The sequence below is a fragment of the Dama dama genome, chromosome 9, assembly GCF_033118175.1.
Source record: "Dama dama isolate Ldn47 chromosome 9, ASM3311817v1, whole genome shotgun sequence".
Lineage (NCBI taxonomy): Eukaryota > Metazoa > Chordata > Mammalia > Artiodactyla > Cervidae > Dama > Dama dama.
This window is the reverse complement of record NC_083689.1, coordinates 8486367-8509854: the sequence shown is the minus strand read 5'-3', so window position 1 is coordinate 8509854 and position 23488 is coordinate 8486367. Positions and strand designations below refer to the sequence as shown.

The window sequence follows — 23488 nt, the reverse complement described above, 5'->3', positions numbered from 1 at the left end:
ACAAATGAACTTTTTTCAAATAGAAACAGACTCATAGAAAACAATATTACAGTTACCCAGGAGGGATAGGGGTAGGGGAAGGATAAATTAGGAGTTTGGGATTATCAGATACAAAATACATATATATGAAATAGATAACCAACTAGTCCCTACTGTTTAGCACAAGGAGCTATATTCAATATCCTGTAATAAGCCATCATGGAAAAGAATATGAAAAACTATATATATGTTAAGCTGAATCATTATGATGTGTACCAGAAACTAACACAACATTGTAAGTCAAGTATACTTAACAAATAAAAATATATAAGGGCTTGAGGATCTATGGATTTTGATATCCTCAAGGACTCCTGGAATCAATCCACTGAGGACAACTGTATCTTCTCCCATTCAGTAAGCTGCCTTTTTGTTTTGTTAATATTTCCTTTGCTATGTAAAAATAGCTTTTTAGTTTGGTGTAGTTCCACAAACTGTGGAAAAACTCTTTAAAGAGATGGGAATACCAGATCACCTTACCTGCTTCTTGAGAAATCTGTGTGCAGTTCAAGAAGCAACAGTTAGAACCAGATATGGAACAACAGACTGGTTCCAGATGGGGAAAGGAGTACATCAAGGCTGTATATTGTCACCCTGCTTATTTAACTTATATGCAGAATACATCATGAGAAACGCTGGGCTGGATGAAGCACAAGCTGGACTCAAGATTGCCGGGAGAAATATCAATAACCTCAGATATGCAGATGACACCACCCTTGTGGCAGAAAGCAAAGAACTAAAGAGCCTCTTGATGAAAGCTAAAGAGGAAAGTGAAAAAGTTGGCTTAAAACTTAGCATTCATGTAATTAGCCTCCAACTAATAAAAATAAATGAAAAAAAAAAAAAACCTCAGCATTCAAAAAACTAAGATCATGGCATCCAGTCCAATCACTTCATGGCAAATAGATGGGGAAACAGTGAGAGACTTTATTTTTGGGGGCTCTAAAATCACTGCAGATGGTGACTACATCCTTGAAATTAAAAGACGCTTGCTCCTTGGAAGAAAAGCTATGACCAACCTAGACAGCATATTAAAAAGCAGAGACATTACTTTGCTGACAAAGGTCCATCTAGTCAAAGCTATGGTTTTTCCGGTAGTCATGTATGGATGTGAGAGTTGGACTATGAAGAAAGCTGAGTGCCAAAGAATTGATGCTTTTGAACTGTGGTGTTGGAGAAGACTCTTGAGTCCCTTAGACTGCAAGGAGATCCAACCAGTCAATCCTAAAGGAAATCAGTTCTGAGTGTTCATTGGAAGGACTGATGCTGAAGCTCCAATACTTTGGCCACCTGATGAAAAGAAGCAAAGAACTGACTCATTGGAAAAGACCCCGATGCAGAGAAAGATTGAAGGCAGGAAGAGAAGGGGACGACAGAGGGTGAGATGGTTGGATGGCATCACTGATTTGATGGACATGAGTTTGAGCAGTCTCCGGGAGTTGGTGATGGACAGGGAAGCCTGGCGTGCTGCAGTCCATGGGGTCACAAAGAGTCGGACATGACTGAACAACTTAACTGGGTCCCATTTGTTTATTTTTGCTTTTTTTCCCCCTTGCCTGAGGAAACATCCAAAAAATACTGCTAAGGTTTTGATATCAGAGAGTATACTGCCTATGTTTTCTATGGTTTCAGGTCTTAAATTTAAGTCTTTCGTTCATTTTGAGTTTATTTTTTTATGTAGAGAAAGTAGTCCAGTTTAATTCTTTTTCTTATGGCTGTCCAGTTTTCTTAATACCATGTATAGAAGAAACTGTCTTTTGCTAATTTGTATTCTTCCGTCTTTTCTCATAGATTAATTGGCTGTGTAAGTGTGGGTTTATTTCTGGCTTGTCTGTTCTCTTCCATTGACCTATGAGTCTGCTTTTGTGTGGATACCATACTGTTTATTACTGTAGGTTTGTGGTATAATTTGAAATCATGGTGCATGATACCTCCAGCTGTGGTGTTCTCTCTAAAGATTACTTTGGCTATTCGGGGTCCTTTGTGTTTTCATACAATTTAAAAAATTTATTTTTGGCTGAGCTGGATCTTCATTGCTCTGTGGGCTTTTTTCTAGTTGTGGAGAGATGGGGCTGCTACTCTATAGCTGTGGTCCATGGGCTTCTCACTGCAGTGGCTTCTCTTGTTGCAGAGCACAGACTTTGAGGCATGCAGGCTTCAGTAGTTGCAGCACATGAACTCAGCAGTTGCAGCTCCCATGCTCTAGAGCACAGGCTCAGCAGTTGTGGCACATGGGCTTAGTTATTTCAAGGCATGTGGGATCTTCCTGGACCAGAGATTGAACCCTTGTCTCCTGCATTGGCAGGCACATTCTTTAGCTTTGAGCCACTGGAGAAGGCCCCATATAGTTTTTAGAATTATTTGTTGTAGTTCTGTGAAAAATGTCACTGGTATTTTGAGAGGGATTGCATTGAATCTGTAGATTGACTTGTGTTGTATGCTCATTTAACAGTATCAGTTCTCCCAATTCACGAGCACAGTATAGTTTCCATTCATTTCTGTAGTCTTCAATTTCTTTCATTGAATGTCTTAGAGTTTTCAAAGTGCAAGTCTTTTACTTCCTTGTTTAGATTTATTCATAGCTATTTTATTCTTTTTGATACAGCTTAAATGGTATTGTGTTCTTAATTTCTTTTTCTGATAGTTCATTATTAAATGTATGGGAACACAATATATTTCTGTATATTAATTTTGTATCCTGCAACTTTACTGAATTCACTTATTCTAATATTTTTTGATGGCATCTCTAGGATTTCCTGTATATTGTATTGTATCATGTGCAAACAGTGACAGTTTTACTTCTTCCCATTCAGCCTGTTTCTAGCAGTGGTTCATAGTTATTGTATACATCGTCCTTATCATATTTTTGCCCACTCAGTGCTGTTTGAGGAGAAGGAACCATGTCTTACATTGCTTCTTTGTAGCTGCTTGGCTTTTGTACCTGTAATTTAAATTCTTACCCTTGTGGAGAGTTTTCCCTTGATTTTATAGAACCCTAAATCTTATGGGGTCTTCCACAGAGCCACAGTGTAACTTCTGTAGCTCACTGTCATTATACTTGGAAATAAATCCCTTTCTCTGTCAGGTGCATCCCCAGCTGAAAGCTTGTCCAGGTTTCAGTTAAAATGCCATTCTCTGTACTGTTTCTGTGGTTGTTTCTTTTTTTTTTTTAATTTATTTACAGGTTTGTTAAATTTATTTTTGGCTGTGCTGGGTCTTCATTGCTGTGTGGGCTTTTTTCTAGTTGCAGAGAGTGGGAGCTACTCTCTAGTTGCAGTGTGTGGGCTTCTCATTGCTGTGACCTCTCTTTTTGCGGAGCACAGGCTCTAGGGTCTGTGGGTTCAGTAGTTGAGGTTCCCAGGCTCTCGAGCACAGGCTCAATAGTTGTGGCAAAGGGGCTTAGTTGTGCCTGAGGCATATGGGATCGTCCCAGACCAGGGATTGAATCCATGTCTCCTACATTGGCAGGCAGATTCTTCACAACTGAGCCATCAGGGAAGCCCTCTGTGGTTGTTTCTGATCTCCCTTTGTATCATATTGCAAGCTTGCTTTCTTTAAACTTCATTCTTTTTAATTGTGCATTTTTTCCAAATCAGGCAGCTGTCAACTTTTTTCTTTCTTTTCGTTCTTTACTAGGTAAAGAATCATATATGTACTATAGGTAAAAATTTTAATTGATCTCTAAACTTGGTACCACATTTCTCTTCCTTATCTATTACTTTCATCATCTTTTGCTTTCCGTATAAGAGACTAACCTTGTTTGTGTGTGTGTGTGTGCACGCGCGCGTGTATATGTTTCAATTATTATTTCTGTTTCCTCCACTGTGTTTGTAAGCTTTCCAGAAGGAGTGTGTAATAAACTCCCCCATATGCTTCATCAGTTCATTCGTTAGGAGTTCTGAGGCATGGAGGGTGTTTCGCTCGGTCCTTCGCAACTTTATCCAAATTGCAGCCATTGGTTTCTACAGGCCTTTGGATAATCTGCTGGCTGTCTCAGTCCCTGGATCTGCTCAGCAGACCGTAACTATTAGGGTACACGACAAGATACTTCACCTGAGAGCCTTCCCTTTTTTATTATGATGTGATGTGGAGGTGTCAACAGAATTCCTGACTCTCCTGGGAGAGTCACTTCTTAACTAAATTGTTCATGATTATAAGGGATGTTGCTTTACCCAGAATTTATGAAGTCATTTCTGCAGAATCCGTCAGATTTCATGCTTTTTCATTTCATGTTTGCCTTCTTATCTTCCCTCTTGCTGCACACCTCTTCCTGTGTGAATTTTCAGTCTTCTCTTGTCTTATATTCAGTTTTCCAAGCAGACAGTTCCATTTGTAGACAGTTCTGTTTCAGTCATTTGTGCTTCTACTGTGGAATTGAGAATCTGCATATCTGTATTTAGATGTGTATTCATTTCCCCCTTAACTTTTTTGCTTTTGATTATGCTACCTTTTATCTCTTGATGTGGAACATACATCATTATCCTTATGCTTTCCTGATTTGAAAGCCACAGAGGAGTAAATGCCTCTTCTCTGGAATGGATTTCCATTGTTTGCTATAATCCAGGCAGTCATCCTTTGGATGATGTGCTTTTCTAACTGCAATATCTGTGTTAATGCTAGTTTGGTTTCTCTGTGTATTTTCAATGGGGCTACTTTTTAATGGTTGTTTGACTTAGAAAGCTGCTCCAAACTGTGCCAGTCAGACACTCCTTCATTCTGCTTCCAGGTTTAGCCAGAGAGTCTATAGCTACCTTCGCGGCAAGTGACTAAAAGCTTCCTTTTTTTCCCAAGGGCCCTACAGGGCTCACTTCTGGGCCTTTCATCATCAGGCACAGCTGAAGCAAATCTTTCATCCTTTAGGACAGCGGTCCCCAGCCTCTTTGGCACCAGGAACTGGTTTCGTGGAAGACAATTTTTCCATGGACTGGGGTGGGAGAGGGGGATGGTTTGGGGATGATTCAAACACACTACATTTATTGTGCACTTCATTTGTATTATTATTACGTCAGCTCCACCTCAGATCATCAGGCATTAGATCCTGAAGGTTGCGGACCTCGGCTTTAGGATCATGACCGTGTCCTGGTAAATTCCATGCCACATCAGTCAGGAGCAGAACGTGGTGCAGAAGCTGCATTTGTATTACTTGGTGTTAAGCATTTCCACAGAAAAATATCTGTGCCTCTTCTTGTTTGCATTTCCATTTTCTCCGCTCATTCTCTGGGTCTCCTCTGACTTTAGAATGTGAAATGTATTTAGGAACCATCACTTCGTGATTCTAGCAACTTGACCCCTGCCTCCCCGGTAACCTCTACTTCTGGTTCATGCCTAGGAATTACAGCATTGTTGCAGCCTTCCACAGGCCAGACCCACTGTTCATGCTTCTTGGAGCACTGTCTCTTTGGATCCTCACCAAACTCACAAGGTCGAAACCATTTCCAACTTGCTGATGACAGTACTGACTAGGCTGCTTGTAGCATGGTCACATGCAGAGAGGCAAGGCTGGCTCCTAAACGCTGAGCTTCCTTCCCCGAGGAATTGCGGTGGATAACTTTTTCTACACATTTTGGTGATTTAAGTTTTTTTTTTTTTTAAGTTACCTTGGTTACGAGGTATAAGAAACCTTAAAACACTCTCAGCCTTGTGCTCTCTTCAGCAGCACCTGTACTAAACTTAGAATGATACAGAGAAGATAAGCATGACCCTTGTGTAAGGATGACAAACAAATTCACGAACATTACATATACTGGGGGGCCAAATTCTGTTATTTGCATGTGTAATCCCCCCTAATAAACTTAGGTGCTCAGAAATTTAAAAAGAAAACAACAAACAAAAAACCCACTCCCAACTCTGAAGTGAATGTTCTAAGGAATGAGAGGTGTGCTGATCCCAGCCCTTCCACCCCCTCAGGGTGCATGCTGGCCCTGTGGTGACCCTTGCTTTCCCTGAGAACCCTAAGGCGACCCCAGAGGCTTCTGGTAGAATCATTCACCTCTCTGCCTCACGCCTGCAGGCTCCCTGGCAGTGAAGGGGGCTCTTTGGCTGCTTTCCCATGTCAAGGGAGAAAACATAAAAACTGTATTTTAATGTTACAAAGTAAAACATATGATGAGGTAGCAACCTTGGGTAAGGTATCCTACATACTTCTATTTGTGACATGGATATATTTTCTATAATAATGTCTATAGATTTCTGATTATGAATGTATATTGCAAGGTTTAAAAAGACACAAAAGCAGAATGATTTGATTGACTTCTGACTGACAAGCCTTAGGAAATGACTGGTTCACCTTGACATGGAGCTGTCCTACAGCTTCAGGAATGGGTCATCTCATGGGGACAGCTCAAGGTGTCACTGACAGTGATGCCTGAGCAAGAAGCGGTGACGTTTGAAGACGAGATGTCTTGATGCCATTTAGTAGTAGAATTTTGTGTTTATAAGGCGTAAGCCTCAATTCTGTGGCTTTTTGTACAGAAGGAAGCCCTCATTTCCTGGTGATGCTAGATAAAGTCATCATTTGTGCAACAAATGTTTCCTGAGAACCTCCCATGTGTCAGCCTATTTTAGCACTAGGGACACATGATGAGGAACATTATGGGGCTTTATCTAACGTCCCTCATCTGTGTGTGTGGGACAGGGCCACAGTGCATGCATGGGAGAATAGTGGCAGGTCGTGGCTCTGGGAAATGGATGCTAAGGACCACTAGGATTTGTCTCCTCCAGGACTTGGAGCGTTGCTAACTCCCATGAGGGTCCACATCTCAAACGTCATCCTCTGGCTCCAAGAGCAGTACTCCTGACATCCTCTTACGTTGACAGACAAAGCCTTCCAGAAGATGTGCGTGTTAAACCTTTGGACGTCTTACCTCCTGGCTCTCCTGGTGGTCACTCGAGGCCCCAGAGGGGTGTGATGCTCTTTCTCCAGCCCTTAGGTCAGAAAAGAGAGAACTGGCAGAGACAGAAACTGATCACTAACAGACACATCCGGCTCAGAGAAAAGAGGTGTCAGTGGAGTCCAGCCTGAGTGTCTACTGAATAGATGCTGACCACACAAAAGCTCTAAATGAGGAGACATTTGATGGGCCTGGCAGCACAGGCCAAGACACTGGAGAAGCAGGCATGGCAGCGCCCTCGTCGGGCAGTGGGCAGCTGGCTATGCCCTTCTCAGTCTGCCACCATGGACATAGTTTTTTGTGGGCTGTCCTCACCTCTGGATCTGGAGTGTGCCTTGTGCGGTGAGATCAAATTGCCAACATCTGTTAGATCACTGAAAAAGCAAGAGAGTTCCAGGAAAAATCTACTTCTGCTTTATTGACTATCCCAAAGCCTTTGATTGTGTGGATCACAATAAATTGTGGAAAATTCTTAAAGAGATGGGAATACCAGATCACCTTACTTGCCTCCTGAGAAATCTGTATGCAGGTCAAGAAGCAACAATTAGAACCGGATATGGAACAAACTGGTCCAAATGGGGAAAGGAGTATGTCAAGGCTGTATATTGTCACCCTGCTTATTTAGCTTATATGTGGAATACATCATGCAAAATGCCGGGCTGGATGAAGCACAAGCTGGAATCAAGATTGCTAGGAGAAATACCAGTAACCTCAGATACACAGATGACACCACCTTTGTAGCAGGAAGTGAAGAAGAACTAAAGAGCCTCTTGATGAAAGCTAAAGAAGAAAGTGAAAAAGTTGGCTTAAAACTCAACATTCAAAAAACCAAGATCATGGCATCCAGTCCCATCACTTCATGGCAAATAGATGGGGAAACAGAGACTTGTTTTTTGGGGCTCCAAAATCACTGCAGATGGTGACTACATCCTCGAAATTAAAAGACGCTTGCTCCTTGGAAGAAAAGCCATGACCAACCTAGACAGCATATTAAAAAGCAGAGACATTACTTTGCTGACAAAGGTCCATCTAGTCAAAGCTATGGTTTTTCCAGTAGTCATGTATGGATGTGAGAGTTGGACTATGAAGAAAGCTGAGTGCCAAAGAATTGATGCTTTTGAACTGTGGTGTTGGAGAAGACTCTTGAGTCCCTTAGACTGCAAGGAGATCCAACCAGTCAATCCTAAAGGAAATCAGTTCTGAGTGTTCATTGGAAGGACTGATGCTGAAGCTCCAATACTTTGGCCACCTGATGCAAAGAACTGACTCATTGGAAAAGACCCTGATGCTGGGAAAGATTGAAGGCAGGAAGAGAAGGGGATGACAGAGGGTGAGATGGTTGGATGGCGTCACTGATTTGATGGACATGAGTTTGAGCAGTCTCTGGGAGTTGGTGATGGACAGGGAAGCCTGGCGTGCTGCAGTCCATGGGGTCGCAAAGAGTCGGACATGACTGAGTGACTGAACTGAACTGAACTTGTTGGGTGAGGAGAGCATCCCTGGGCCACAAACTAAAAAAGAAGGCTTCTTCAGTCCACTGGAAGAGTTTTACTTCGTCTTGTTGCCCTCTTCACCTCTTTTGAGGGGCAGTGACACTCAGGTGTGGTCAGCTTTGTGCCAGGTCCTGAGATGTGGCTAGGTTTGACTTGGAAACTCCTGTGCGTGGTGGGTTTACCCACTCTGCCTTGGCTACCAGACTAAGTTGTTGAGAGCAGGCCACACGGAGCTCCAAGTGAAAGGCAAATGCTTCCCGTATGTGTGTTTTTATCCACCATGTACTCTCTCTAAAGGGCTCCCCTTGAGCATGAAGGCCTTGCCCCAGACAGGTCTTACTTACATGTGGAGATTGAGTCATGGAACTTCAGAATCTCAAGGTTGGACCAGGTCTTAGCATGTCCCTAACCCAGCTTTTTAATCACATAGTATCCTCCAGTTGTCCCTCCCAATTGGTGGCCTTCAGGAGTGAGCATCTCTTGCTGAATGCTGAGTGAGAAGGAGTGGCTTCTGTAGAATGCAAGCCCCTACTTCTGTGTTTACCAGCTTTGTGACATCACACACATGGCTGGATCTGAGCCTGTCCTCACTGTCTCTGTAGATGGCCTCCAGCCAAGAAGCCTCACTCTGGGGCCACACTCATGGCAGCAGTCACTGGCCATGTCTCTCTGGGGACCCTGAGCTCCTCCAGGCCTTGTTGCCTGGGGAGGGCACACTCGGTCTGGTTGCAGAGTGCCTTTTGCCTGGGCTCTGTGTGCACGCGTGTGTGTGTGTCTGTGTGTGTGTGTGAGAGAGAGAGAGAGTGTGGGAGACAGAAAGACAGGAGCCCAGTGACTCTCCAGTGTTCTCAGTTCCTCTGTCCCTCTCCTCCAGTCCTATTAACTTCCCCCTCCTGGCCCACCTGTGTTTTTCAGGGGCTGGTCTCCAGACCAGCTCCAAGTCATCCCCAGCCTCTTCGGTGACTTCCCTGGCCACTACTCTCAGCCCCAGAGACATCTCTAGCCCCAAGGCTGCCCCGCTGGCCTCACCAACCTTTCTTCCTGTCAGGCAACAGATCCATGGACGTTCAGCCTCTGTCTCCTCTTTCTCCTCCTCCTCCTCCTCCCTCTGCATCCTTCCAACAACTGCTAAAGCTCTGAGAATGTTTGCAGGATGGGCGGGTCAGCAGGAACTGCATCGGTGTGTGCTTGTGTCTTAGATGGTCTGAGAGACTGTGGTCGTGGTGGTGTGGCGGACTGCCCTGGGACCTCACCATTTCCTGCTGGAATGTGAAACTCCAGGGCACAGGTATCCCCAAGTGGGACCTTGTCGTTGTGTGACCCACGCACCAGCATGCGCACGAGCAGGGATGGTGAGCTCAGATCTCAGAGTCATTGCTGCCCACCCCAGTCCTTCTGTGGTGCTCCTCCCTCCGCTCTGAGGCTAACTTTGCTCATTTCCAAGCATCTTTTAAATGTCCCTTTCCCAGGAAGGACTAACACCCTCAGACCTACTCTAGTTGTATTAAATTGATTTCTGTGCCATGATTTGCTGTGGCTGTACCGCAGTAAGCAACATGTGGTGGCCTTCTGTGCTCCTTCCCCTTCTGAAGATTTGCTGCCCCAGTGAGAGAGGGCTCCAGTTCTGACTCCAGAGCCTGGCAAGACAGGAAGCCCATCAGTAGGGGAGCACGTACATGTTCCCTTTCCCCCAGACACACCACATTTGCTGGATTAGAGGAAAAGCAAGCCCACTTCTCAAGCTGAGCAGGCCATCTTCCCACTTAACTGAACACCTTCAGTCTTTGGTGACAGGACAACCCGCGTGAACCCCAAAGTGGACCCAGTTAAGCACGCGCAAAGCTGCTTAGCTGGTGGAGAATTAACTCTTTTTTTCTTTCTCTTTCAGTGGTTGATATCACAGCAAGTATCCTTTCCTTGGTACTATTCCCTTTAAGAAAAGCTCCTTCTAAATAAAAACATGTGTTATAAACTTGAATTCTGCTTATAATGCAGACTTTGGGTGTGGGCTTTGCCCACAGATTCTCTGGAGCATCCCCTCAGACCAGCAGCTTCTCCCTGGGTGCTGTGCTCCTCTTCGTGCCCCAGCGTCTAGCTCCACACCAGCCAGCAGCAAGCTCAGGGATTACTGGGGGAATACGTGAACTTGAGATTTTAGAGCGGACGGGGATGTGCCCCGCCAGCCAGCAGTGTAAGAATGCTGAACTGTGGCCCTTTTAAACTGACCATTTTGTAGTGTCTCTACTTCCTTAACAAGACATCACTAGATCCCACAGTTTGAAGATGTTAAGTTTGAAGCAGCGAGTCTTCTGTCCGAGTTATACTGTCAAGAGGTAAGAACATGTAAAGATTTCTGAAAGCAAACGCCCTCTCCCTGTAGTGAAGGCACAGTGGCAGATTGGGACTCACAGGAGTGGATTCCCTTCTGGCTTTTAAGACTTTGCATAATCTTCCTGTCTTCCACACCTGGTGCTGGTGATGAACAGGGAGGCCTGGTGTGCTGCAGTCCATCGGGTCACAGAGTCGGACACGACTGAGCGGCTGAGCTGAACTGACCACCGGGTACAGGGCAGCCATGGATGACCACTCGCTGACAACGGCTAGCAGAGTCTTTTTCTACTGAGCACTGTTGGAAAGCAGCCTGGTTCCTGGGCTGAAGATGATTAATTCCTGAACAAGTTCACATAGTTTAACTGAAGCTGGTTTCTGATCTCAAGTGTAACTGAAAGTTGCCTTTCTCTACTTTGAGCCATGACTCTTGTTTCAAGCCCCTGGCCCCTCACTCTGGTTACAGTTCAGAAAAGATTGTAATTGTTATCAATTTGACTGTTCAGGAATTTGAACTAAAGCTACTTTCAATTTAGTTGAATAGGGAATTATTTTAACATCAATGCAAAAAACTTCCCAGCCGGTGAGACTAATAAAATATCTTTTCTTCTTAAATCAAGCAAATCCTTTGGTAAATGTGTCTGGGAATGGCCTTCTGGGTCCACAGCTGCTGCAGAGGAATCCAGCTTGTTTTTTCCTCCTTAAACATGACTGTCTCCTTTCAGAATTCCGTGGACGCAGCAAAGCCGCTGCTGCGGAAAGCCATCCAGATCTCCCAGCAGACCCCGTACTGGCACTGCCGCCTGCTCTTCCAGCTCGCTGTGCGTACTGTGGGCCTGACCAGATGCCCGGGTGCCGGTTGGGTGGGCGGCTCTCTGGGCTGGGCCTTCCTGGCTGCAGTGGAGGAGCCTGCAGGCCAGGTAGACTCATTGGAGATGCCTCTCCATCCTGGCTCTGCCCATACCGCCCTATCTCTGGCCAGCTCCCTGCCTCCTCTGACCCTGGCACGGCCTGCCCCCCAGCCGCTTCTTACCAGCCCTCCGTGATGAAGCCCCATCACGTGCCTGTGCACACAGTGGGGCCTGGGCTGCCAGTGTCACCTGCTCCCCGGGGAGCCTCTCAATGCCAGGAGGATTTGGCTCAGAGGGTCCCCTGCTGAGGAGAGCTCACCTAGCCTGAGCAGCTGCCTTCTCTCCAGGCACCCTCCTGCCCCCCACGTGCACTGCCCTCCTGGAATCCTCCCATGGCTTCTGTGCCTTTCAGCAGAAGAGGGAGCAGGCGGGGCACAGAGTCACTTGGCTCAGGTCACAGAGCAGGTGGGTGCGGTGAATGGAGCCCAGGCTCTCACTGGAGGCCCCACAGGCGTCCCTGCCTCTCGGCCTGCATTTGGAACCCCCACAGCCCCTCACCCCTGAAGGAGGCCCTTCTTGTTTGCAGCTCCTCTGGCCGCTCCCCTGTGGCTGGCCCCTGGAGGCGGCCTGCAAAGCATGCAGACGTGTCGCACGGCCCTCGGGGGTCTGAGCCCGCTGGCGTTCCTGCTGGCTCTCTGCGCCGTTGAGCTGGAGGCGAGGCGGGGTTCTGTGCCCAGAGCAACTAGTGTTGGCGAGGCAGCATGCTTAATCTAGCTCAGAACGGATACTGAGGCAGTTTTGCTGATGTGGGGAGGTTTTGTATAACTTGCTTGCAAGGTAGCAGGTCAGACACGGTAAGTCTGGTGGTTTGAAAGTGAGGGTCATTGCTCTTTTTCCTTCTCTCAGCAACTGCACACACTTGAGAAGGACCTGGTGTCGGCCTGCGACCTCCTAGGTGTGGGAGCCGAGTACGCCCGGGTGGTGGGATCTGAGTACACACGGTAGGCCCCCTCTCCTTGGGCCCTTTCTTTGCTCACTTGGAAAAGTTTGGCCACCTTGGTCCTGGACAGCAAATAGAAATGGCGTTTCAGCGTGAAACAATGACCACCCTTATTCATAGTAAGAGACACGCAAATTCAGGCAGCCCAGAGATGCTTTTGCCCCATCGATTCATGAAGTAAGAAGTTGTTGAGTTGACTGTGTGTGTGAGGGGCAGCTGGCATTCTCAGCACTGTGAGCACTTGCATATTTCTAGCATCTCTTAAATAAAAAGGGCTCGTGAATTTGCTGGGCTGATCCGCTTCCTGGTGGGATGTGAGAGTGGTCCTTGTAGATACTGTGGGCAGCATGGTTGGCAGCCAGTGTCCCCACTCAGCACACCCAGGAGTGTTTAGGTATATAATAGGAGACAGAGTAAGAGGAGATTTGTGTCAAAGACTGGACATAGGTTCATATTATGCATGAAGCTGCTTAAACTACCTGGAGGCTAGTGCCCTGGGGTTGGGGTCGGGTCAGAGGCCACCAGTGCCTCACCGTGTGCCCTCTTAGCAGGCCTGCAATCTCTTTTTACCCCGAAGGGAAGAATCCTCTGTAGTAGAATTCCAGACTCCTGGTAGCAGCGCTATTATTACTCTGTTGTGTGTGTGTGGGGATTGTGAAAAATTGTGTAACACAGACTCTAAGCTTGTCCCGTGGGCTCGTTGGGACAGAACAATTCCTAAGTCTATTCTCTTGAGTTCTGGACTTGCAAGTGCTCACAGGGGTCCACACAGCTCCCCGCAGACTTGCATCCCTCCGCCACCCTGCCCTGGGATGGACACTCACACGGTCTGGCCTGTGCGCCTGGCCCGTGTTGTCCTCCTCACACTGCAGCCGTTACTGGGTTTGGGGTGACACTCAGCGACTTGCAGGGCGTGGGGATGGCCACACACTGCACATGTTCACAAGTGTCTTCAAGACAGGCCTCTGTACCACTGTGGGCAGATAACTGGGTGGGCCCCACCAGGGCATGGCGCCTACAGGTCTCCTGACACAGAGCTTCTGATCTCAGAGGTAAGGCCTAGTGAGGTGATAATATGGGAACCTTGATGTGAACTTCTGGACCTTAGATTTCAGCATTCAGACAGGAGACCCTAGGGTGTCCATGCTGTGAGATAACAACAAAGAATGACAGGTGGCCGGGAGTGCAGACATCTCTCTGTGTGACTGGGACCCCCGTGCCCTCAGTCTCCTCACCTGGTACTGTGCCCACTTGGTGGGGTGTCAGCTACAGCACCTCAGGACCCTGCAGAGACTGGCGGGACAGAGACTTAGGTGTGAGCAAACTGGGACCTGCAGGCTCCGCATGCCTGCAGCCCCACAGCTAGCCCTAAGAGCAGCGGTCTCAGCCACTGGCCACCAGGGGAGTCCTCACGCCATGCCTTCTTGAGCCCCTGTTTCTGCCTCTTGAGCTTTTGAACCTCATGAGTGCCTAAATGAGAAAAAAGTTAAAGGAAAATATAACAAAATAGAGCACGCTTATTGGCCAGGGTCCATTGTCGTCCATCTAACTGCCCCAGGGGTTAGATCCCTGTAAACGTTGAGGTGTCCGTCATCCTCGGGGTTGCCTGGGCCTCCCAGACCTGACTCCCCTCTCTTTTCCAGGGCACTGTTCCTGCTCAGCAAAGGGATGGTAAGTGGAGGCTGGGCAGGGTAAGGTGTGATGGACATGAGCTTGGGTTCCCAGGGTCTGCCAGGGCTTCGCCTGCTTGCCATGTCATGGTCCATCAGTTGCCCAGACCCTCACGTATGGCAGGTAGCCCTGAGAGGCAGACCCTGTCCCCTGTCCCCCAGCTGGATTCAGAGACAAAGCTCCAAGTCCAGGTTGTGGGATTTGTGCTGATGGAGGAGCCGCCTCGGTTGGAGCTGCCTGGACTTGGGTTCCAGCCTGGCTTTGTGCCCTCCCTTTGAGGTGCCAGCAGCTGCACAGTGCATGGGCAGGTGGGTGGCAGCCCTGTGCACCAGGAGAGTCCCCAGCACATGCACCTCTCCCCACAGCTGCTGCTGATGGAGCGCAAGCTGCAGGAAGTCCACCCACTGCTGACCCTCTGTGGACAGATAGTTGAGAACTGGCAAGGGAACCCCATCCAGAAAGAGTCTCTGCGTGTCTTCTTCCTGGTGCTCCAGGTGACCCACTACCTGGATGCTGGGCAGGTGTGTACTGCCTCCCACGTGATGGCTGCTGGGGAACAGGCAGGTGGTGGATGGGCCTCTGACCGAGAAATCAGTTCTGCGATTGCCTCCTGTCCCTCCCCACTGGCCACACTTCCTTGGTTCCCCCACCCACACCCAGCTTTGCCTGTTGGGCTGAGCACTTCACTCAGTGGATAGAACAGAGCAGACCCTTACAGGGTGCTGACAGCTGTGGAGACAGCCTGTAGGGCCTTGGGGTGGGACGAGGCCGGTAGGACCTGGCTGGCTGCCGCTGCGGGGACCTGCCTCTTGAGGGTGTTGGCACTTGATGGGAGCAGACGGGTGGTCAGCTGTGCGGCGCTGTCTGCCTGCTGCAGGTAAAGAGCGTGAAGCCGTGCCTGAAGCAGCTGCAGCAGTGTATCCAGACCATCTCCACACTGCATGATGACGAGATCCTACCCAGCAACCCCGCCGACCTCTTCCACTGGCTGCCCAAGGAGCACATGTGCGTGCTTGTCTACCTGGTGAGTCCCCGCAGGGGCCGGAGCCTGACGGCCCAGGTGAGAGAGGAGAGGGCCTTGGTGACCACCACCATCTGACCTTGTCGCCAGGTGACGGTGATGCACTCCATGCAAGCAGGCTACCTAGAGAAGGCGCAGAAGTACACGGACAAGGCCCTCATGCAGCTGGAGAAGCTCAAGAGTAAGTCAGGCTCTGTGGGGCCCAGTGGGTCAGTAGCCCCCTGGCGGACAGCCTGCCCATCGCTGCCAGTGCTGGGCCTGGAGGACTTTGAAAGATTGCAGCATGGGTCTCCGCCCCATGGGTCTTGTACCCCAGTTGGCAGATAGGGATGATCAGGTTCAGGCAGAGCCATGCCAGGCCTGGACGGGATCCTTGCTCCCCAGGGAGGTTGGGTGAGTACTTGTAGCATCTCTGTCCTATCACCCTCACTGCACAGACAGTCATGAGGGTTAGTGGGGCTCCACCGGAACCTGCAGGGACAGCAGTGCTCAGCTGAAAAAGGCGGTGGCTGCTTTTGCTGTCCGTTATCAGTACTGTAATGTGGATTGTGCTCAGGGTGAGATCGGAATTGGAACTTGGCTGACAGCAGATACTCTGGGGGTCCTAGGTTCTTCTGGGTGCTTGACTAATCCATCCTGGGTAATTGAGGACCTTTGATTAGTGGGAACCCAGAGCCCCATGTGTCCCTGGCTGGCTTGTGCCCCATTCACCCTATTCACTCCCTGCGCCCTTGTCAGTGCTGCTGGGGAGGAGCCAGAGAGCCAAATTTCGCAGGAACTACTGTTCTTTTCTTTCAGATGAGTTGGGAAAGTGCTGTCTGGTTCCAGTGTGAGCACAGCCTCTTGGAACAGCCAGAAGCTGTGGTCCCCCCCAACCCCCCACTGTTGTCTGAGGCTTGTTGCACAGTCTCCCAGGCAACCTGAGCATTTCTAGAACCTGTGGTGCCTAGCGTGCCCTTGAGCACTCAGCTGGGTCGGGGCAGGGGTGCAGGTTGAGGATGGAAGACAGATCCCTTTAAGAATTTCTTGCTCTTAAAATACTCTGGTCACCAAAACCCAGCTATGAACCTGATTCCTCACCTGGACAGGGAGATGGAACCCCTTGCTTGAGGGTGCTGTGGGCACCAAGTAAGGTGACAGATTGGGTGCTAGGCCAGTGCCTGGCAGAGCAAGTGGGCTCAGACTCAGGTAGCTAGCTGAGGGGCTGGTGTGGCAGGAGGGCTCGAAGCCTGCAGGAGGCAGGGGCGTGGGTCAGTGTCTCCTCGGTGGTCTCCTCCCGCACCTCGAGGGCTCACGCCTGCCTCTCGCCCCCAGTGCTCGACTGCAGCCCCATTCTGTCCTCCTTCCAAGTGATCCTGCTGGAGCACATCATCATGTGCCGGCTTGTCACAGGTCACAAGGCCACCGCGCTGCAGGAGGTAGGCCGCCGGGGACCGCGTGCACACAGGGCAGGGAGGCTGGGGGGCCGTTTGAATTTTCTGGGTTCTCAGGGTGTCACTTGGGAGAATGTAACCTGGTCATCCATGAGCCTTAATGGACATAATCAGAGGTTTTTACCTAAAAGTTTTTATGCCCAAGGAACGTGGGGTCTGGAGTTTTCGAGTCTGCTGATGGCAGTTCTAGCACCCCTCCTGCCCAATGATTGTAATCCTTGATGCCCACCTTCCTGAGAGGGCATGGGGACCTTGATAAGGATGTAGGTACTATGTGACTAAGACACAGGTTGCCAAGGGAGGAGGCGGAGAACCAGACAAGGGTCAGCATCATTACAGTGGGCACAGCTGCTGGGATTTTATGCCCAGGTTAGACTGGGCAGTATATGGGTACCCCCACTGGCTTTGGGGGCCTCTTCTCAATGCTGCCAGGGCCCTGGGTCCCACATTAAAGTGATGTCAGACATGCTCTCCCTGCAGATCTCCCAGGTCTGTCAGCTGTGCCAGCAGTCGCCCCGGCTCTTCTCCAACCACGCCGCACAGCTGCATACACTGCTGGTGAGTGCGTGAGGGCTGCCGACCCCCAGCCCCACCCCTGTGAGTAACCCTGTGATCAACACCCCAGGCAGGACTTAGAACCTTCCCCGTGGACTTCATTCTGACAAGCGTCTCATCAAGTCCAAGTTGACTCAGGTCCCAGGAGGCAGGAGTAATGAAGCATGCCATCTTGCTCAGATACAGCTGGCTCAGTCGAGTCTCTTGTTAGGCTCACCCGGGTGCAGCTGTGTAGCCTTAGGCAGGCTGCATGTGGCTCTGAGCCCCGGGCACTGTCTTCTCCTAGGGCCTGTACTGTGTCTCTGTCAACTGCATGGACAACGCCGAAGCCCAGTTCACCACAGCTTTGCGGGTAAGGTGCCGGCCCTCACTTTATGGGGCAGGAGGTGCTTCTCAGTAAGGAGTCGGGACAACAGCCACACAAACTGTGGTCAGTGGGTGACTCAGCAGCATCCAGCCTGGTGCTGCGTTTATCCAGGGCTTCCTTTGTCAGGCCTTGTGCTGCCCGGGTACGGACAGGCCAGCACTGGCAGCACAGCCTGATGCAGCATAGCTGTGGGCACGGGGGCTCCTGGCCACGCTGGGGTGGGGCTTCCCCAGCTAACTCAGGAGGGCAGCCTCAAGGAGGTTGTCTTGAGCCAGGCACCTGCTGGACATGCCCTGGTTAGCCACTTTGACTGAGGATTCCCAGTCCTCCCCGTGGTCCACCAGGTGATGTTGACTTGTGTCCCAGCTACTTGGGCCCTGGTGCCGCTCACTCCAGTGGTGCTGAGACCTCCCCTCATTGCCTGTGGCCCTCTGAAGGTCTCTTAGACACACCTGCATCCCACTTCTTACACAAGTTGCTGCTGCTGCTTTGTTTCGACATCAAAATTCCCAGCAAATGGTGTATGCCACCAGGGGTCCTGTCCACCAACCTGGAGGGGACGTGGTACAACCAGAACTTGGATCCAGACCCCTCATGACACCAAACATATTTCCTGTGGTCCTGTGACAAACATTGGAGCATCTTTGCTCAGGTCAGACAGCCCTCTGGGTCTCCTCGGCTCCTGCCAGGGTCCTTGAGGTGGTGTCTGTGCTTCGTAGACACTCTCGGCTTCTTACACAGTTGCACTCGCTGAGCGCCGTTTAGAATGCTCAGACCACTTAGATTGGTTCCTCTCATGGCCATTCTCGTTCCCCCAGAAAAACTGGGGGCGGCAGTCTGTCTGCCGCCAGCCACTAGCAGAGGAACCAGCAAGCATGCTCCTCTGCTGTGTTTACACACACGGGTCCTGGGGTGACCACCTGAGGTGTGGGGGCCGGGCACTCAGGTGCTCAGACTGAGACAGCAGAGAATAGAGCAAACTGCGGTGTGTTCTGAGGACAGGCTCTGGGGTGGCTGGCTGTGCTTTTCTGTTTCCTGAGTTTCCTATAATGCAGATGATTGTTTTATAATGACAAGAACTAACAATTTTGTTGTCCTTAGGTTCAGGAGGCAGGGGTGTGTATGTGTGTTTGGAATAAAAAGAGTAAGAAGATTCCAAGGTAGCTGTTGTGGAGCGTTTGGGTGGCTCTGATGCCACCAAGCGACCCCCAGGTGACATGACTGCGCCCAGCCTGGCCCCCTAATGCCCTGTGTCTCCCATATTCCAGCTCACCAATCACCAGGAGCTGTGGGCCTTCATCGTGACCAACCTGGCGAGTGTGTATATACGGGAAGGAAATAGACACCAAGAGGTAGTAGGTGACATGCTTCATGTTTGGTATCCTTTCTTTCAACTCTTACTTGGAGGGGGGTGTGTGGGAAGTGTGGTCCTGGGCACCAGCAAATCTCTCGACCCTAGGGTATTTGTCTTCCAACAAAGTGTCCCACCGAGTGGAGCACGGGTGTGACTGGGGAGAGGCCAAGTCTAAGACAGAAACGTTTCCATAGCAAATTAACGTGTCTCTCTACTGAAAACTAGCCAAGCATTGAATCCCTTGGGGAAAAAAGAAAATTTCTTCTACCCTCAGCTATCTGTGCTGGCTGGCTGTCGGTGAGGCCTCCTGGCTCAGTTACGAGGAATGACACCTTGGGTCCTGTCTGCATCAGGCCCCTAGGTGTTCTGGTGCCCCAGCCTGCTGGAGCAGGGAGGCGGGCGCCAGAGCTTGCCCCCCAGGATAAGTACCTCCCACCAGGTTTCCTGTGTGACACCCCCTTAGCCCTGCCATTTCCCTCCAGCCTGGAGCCCTCTGGAGTGTCTCAGATCAGCCACTTGTCTCTACGCCTGTGACCTTCATTTTGTAGTTCAGGCCACTGTCGTCTCTTGGCTACAAAGAGAGATGGCCCTGTACTCAGCTGATGTCACACATAATTGGTTGGTTTGAATGCTTTGGGCAGAAGGCCCAGTCCAGCTGCTCCAGTGGCCTGAGAGCACGGCAGGGTAGGGGCCTGAGGGCCTGATGTGATCTTGGTGGGTCTCAGAGGAGTTTGGCTCCCTTTGTCTCACCTCCACCCCAGTGTTTGCCTCCTGAAGGGACTACGGGGGTACTGGGCACAGCCACAGCCCGCTTCAGCCCTCATCCCCCAACCCGCCTTCCCCTCCATACATCAGCCAAAGGGAGCTTAAGATGGCAGCAACGTTGCAGGTTCTGTCCCTTCCAGCAGGTTGCACTCAGGCATGGGATTTGAGGTACGGGCATATGCCATGAGACTGGGTTAGGAAGTTGCAGGCAGCCCTAGTCATTTACTGGAATACTGGGGCCAGACCTTCTCATTTTCAGAAATGCAGAGTTACCCTAACTTGCAGACATTTCTTTCACAGCTGTACAGCTTGCTGGAGAGGATCAATCCAGACCACAGCTTCCCTGTCAGGTAGGCAGCCCCAGGCCCCAAGTCCCACTTGACCAACTGTCTTATGCTTTCTCTGCTCTTGAGGTAGTGTGAGCGTCTGTGGGGCCCCAGACTGCCTGTGTACCCCAACACCTCCCATCCTCCCACCCAGTCCCCATTTGTAAATCTGCTGCTTTCATTAAAACTCACTAAGGTGTGATGCTCCACTCTCCCCTCAGCTCACACTGCCTCCGAGCAGCGGCTTTCTACGTGCGTGGGCTCTTCTCCTTCTTCCAGGGACGCTATAACGAGGCCAAGTAAGTGCTGGAGAGGGCAGGTGGCCCTGTACCTGGCACCGCTCGGTGTTTCTCTTCCCCCAACAGCACGTGCCCAGGCCCCCTGTTCCTGCCCTCCCCACCCTCCCCCAGGTGGTCTCTGCTCAGGGCCCCGAGGCCACTGCTGCCTTTTCTTCCCCGAAAGCCCTCCCAGTGGGGCCTCAGCGTCTCTTCTTCTCACGAAGGCGTTTTTTGCGGGAAACCCTGAAGATGTCCAATGCAGAGGACCTGAATCGGCTCACAGCCTGCTCCCTCGTGCTCCTAGGTCACATCTTCTATGTGTTGGGAAACCATAGGGTGAGTGTCAGGGGCCAGGCTGAGGGGCATAGGGCCAGGGTGGTGCTCAGTGGGGTGGAGGTGGGTGAGGGGAGCCCCTAGCCAAGTGCCTCCATCCCATGCCCTGCAGTGATCCTATCTCAGAGACCTCTCACCCCCATAAGCCCTCACCCGCACCCCACTGCTCCCTGAGGCTCAGACAGCCTGGGCAGGCAGGGCTGAGGGAGCTTTGAGTTCCTGAAGGGCGCACCTCTGTGGCAGGCAGGGCCAGTGTTGGCCTCTGGCAGTTGTCAGGCAAGGCCCAGGGCTCAGTGGGGCTAGAGCTGCTCAGACTGCCCAGAGCCGGCGAGGCTGAGGGCAGGGCCCCTCCCCTGTGTTAGTATGTGGGGCTGAGAGGTGCGTCCTCTCAGCCGCAATCGCAGGGATTCCACCTCTGCCCGTCACATGCAGTATCCTCAGGACACCCTGTGTTTACCCTCACCAGCCGTGTCCCCCTGCGCCTGGTCCCCACCCATGCCATCTGGTCTCGGGTGGGATCAGTTGACTTCTCAGTCTCCCCATCTGGGGGTGTATGAACATCTCACCTACCCCAACCCATTGACCTTACAAGCTCTTTAATTTTTTAAGAACATGTTTGTCAGTATAAAAGATGCTATGGTTATCCTAGAAAGTCTGAGAAGCAAAGGAGAAAATCCTCGCGTGTCTGTGTCTTCCAGCTCTTTTCATTGCCTGCCTCTGTCCAAGCCTAAGTTTTATCAGGCTGTTTTATAATTTTATGTCTGGTCTTTCTCTGCACCACTGTGTTGGGGCTTTTTTTTAATGGCAGTGAGAATTTTTAACTGGCATCAGTTCAGTGATACAGCTGAACTCACTTTAGCTGTTTTCAGGACAGGGAACACAGGCCCATAAAGTTTTATCTGATCAAACCCCAGAGCTTCTAAAGAATGAGTGTTTTTAATATGCCCAGTGCCTCTCCCCTCCCCACAATCACCTGACAGGCATTTTGCGAGGCTCGCATGCCCTGCAGCTATGTCCTGAACTCTGGCAGGATCAATACCCTGGAAGGAGGGTCAGCAGTGGGTTCTTCCTTCTGAGCGTAGCTCCACTCCTTCTAGAACACCTTGTCGTGGTACTCAGGGAGCACAGTGGCCTCAGGGCGCATCCCGGGGTTGGGCAGGGATGAGGGCCTCAACATGACACCCCCTGAGTTCAGGCTGCCCGCCTTGTGTCTCGGTGCAGTGGTGGTGATTACCTCATTGCCAGCTGAGGAGTTTAATGTCACACAGCCCCAGACTGCGGACCCAGGATTAGCACCTAGACCTCGCTGATGCTTGTTTGTCCAGAAGCTTCCAGAAGCCACCTTCAGTGGGGCAGGGTGGGCAGAGCAGCTCTTCAGCTACAGCTTCTGGTGTGTGGCGGGGCAGTCCCGGAGCAAATTACAGAGCTTATTTGGAAACCTCTGTTGCTTCCTGGGGCCATCAAGAGCCCCCAAAGCCAGGCACCGCCTCAAGCAGCACTAGATCTGTGGGAGAAACCGCCTGCCCTGGGCCTGCCAGGCCACAGCATACTTGGGCATTAAAGTTTGTGGGTGGCCTCATGCAGGACTCCTTTCAGGATAACACCAGTCTTCACACCCAGGATCTGCAGAAACCGAGCTGTCGTGGGGAACTGGAGCCAAGGGGACTCTCCCTCCCAGGAGCTCCCTCTCGGCCCCAGGCCTGGAAGAGGAGACTAGTTTTTCCTGTTCTGCATTCTGAGGTTTTAGGAGGCCTTGGTTCAATTTTGAAAAATTTTTTTGAGACCCACCTGGAGCTCATCTTGGAGGTGCTGGCCAGGGTGGGCAGCATGACGTCACTGGGCTTTTGTGTCTGTGGAGGCGCACCCCACACAACTGTGGCTGTGTGGGACCGGGGCCTCAGGAGTTGGCTTAGAGGATTTTTGTGTCTTTGGGCTACATGCCACGTGTGCCCCCACACACACTGCACGTGGTTGCCACGTGAGGAGCTCTCCCAGTGTCACCCTGATCCCAGCATTCAGGCCAGTAGGCTATGGGTCCTGTACTGGGTGGGGTCATTGCAGAGTCAAGGATGGGTGTTCACAGCCCGCAGCAGCTTTCACTCAGCTCACCCTGAGGCCTGAGGGATGGTGCTGTTGCAGCTGCATTGTGGAGTCAGGGTTCAAGGGTGAACACATGCTGGTGCCCCACAGCCCCATGTGTCTGAGGTGGCCTTCCACAGGAGCAGGCTCGTATGTAGAAAAACAAAATTCTTCTCTCTTTTGACCAATAGTCCTAATTGCTCCCACCAGGACAGACTGCTGCCTCTTCCCAGCCCTGAGACCCCTGAATCTGTATTTATTTTTAAATTTAATTGTGTTTATTTATTCATTTTTGGCTACATTGAATCTTTGTTGCTGTGCACAGGCTTTCTCTAGTTGCAGCAAGCGGGCTTCCTGTTACAGTGGCGTCTCGTTGCAGAGCATAGGCTATCAGGCCCATGGGCTCAATAGTTATAACTCCTGGGCTCCAGAGGGCAGGTTCAACTGTTGTGGCATGGGCTGAGCTGCATCGTGGCATATGGGATCCTCTCAGACCAGAGATCGAACCTGTGTCCTCTGCATTGGCAGGCAGATTCTTAACCACTGTATCACCAGGGAAGCCCCTGAATCTGTATTTTTAATGGGCTCCTGAGATGGGTCCAGGGCTGCCTGCCACCAGTGCCTTTTTCTTTGGTTAGAAAGACAGAGGTACATAGAATTGCCCGTGACTATGCCCCAGCAGGGAGGCACATGCAGAGCCGAGGAGTG

At 50.5% G+C, this 23488-nt stretch overlaps 1 protein-coding gene and 1 non-coding gene across 3 annotated transcripts in view; both read left to right on the top strand.

The window, feature by feature from the left end:
* The window catches only part of MAU2 (MAU2 sister chromatid cohesion factor), a 34285-nt gene that overhangs the window by 6411 nt on the left and 4386 nt on the right, over window positions 1–23488 (top strand). Inside the window, exons 2-16 of one of the 2 annotated variants that reach the window (XM_061149732.1) lie at window positions 10308–10325; window positions 10687–10752; window positions 11473–11568; window positions 12505–12599; window positions 14242–14269; window positions 14635–14790; window positions 15147–15293; window positions 15381–15471; window positions 16605–16708; window positions 17204–17281; window positions 17565–17630; window positions 18914–18997; window positions 20065–20114; window positions 20312–20389; window positions 20593–20704. In XM_061149732.1, coding sequence (XP_061005715.1) covers window positions 10308–10325; window positions 10687–10752; window positions 11473–11568; window positions 12505–12599; window positions 14242–14269; window positions 14635–14790; window positions 15147–15293; window positions 15381–15471; window positions 16605–16708; window positions 17204–17281; window positions 17565–17630; window positions 18914–18997; window positions 20065–20114; window positions 20312–20389; window positions 20593–20704 — 1269 coding nt within the window. Of the gene's footprint in view, window positions 1–10307; window positions 10326–10686; window positions 10753–11472; window positions 11569–12504; window positions 12600–14241; window positions 14270–14634; window positions 14791–15146; window positions 15294–15380; window positions 15472–16604; window positions 16709–17203; window positions 17282–17564; window positions 17631–18913; window positions 19001–20064; window positions 20115–20311; window positions 20390–20592; window positions 20705–23488 lie in introns of both variants that reach the window. The other variant, XM_061149731.1, reaches the window with a different exon arrangement.
* Window positions 5677–5782, top strand: LOC133062987 (U6 spliceosomal RNA). Its single transcript, XR_009694306.1, has one exon. It is a non-coding gene; the product is annotated as a U6 spliceosomal RNA (small nuclear RNA).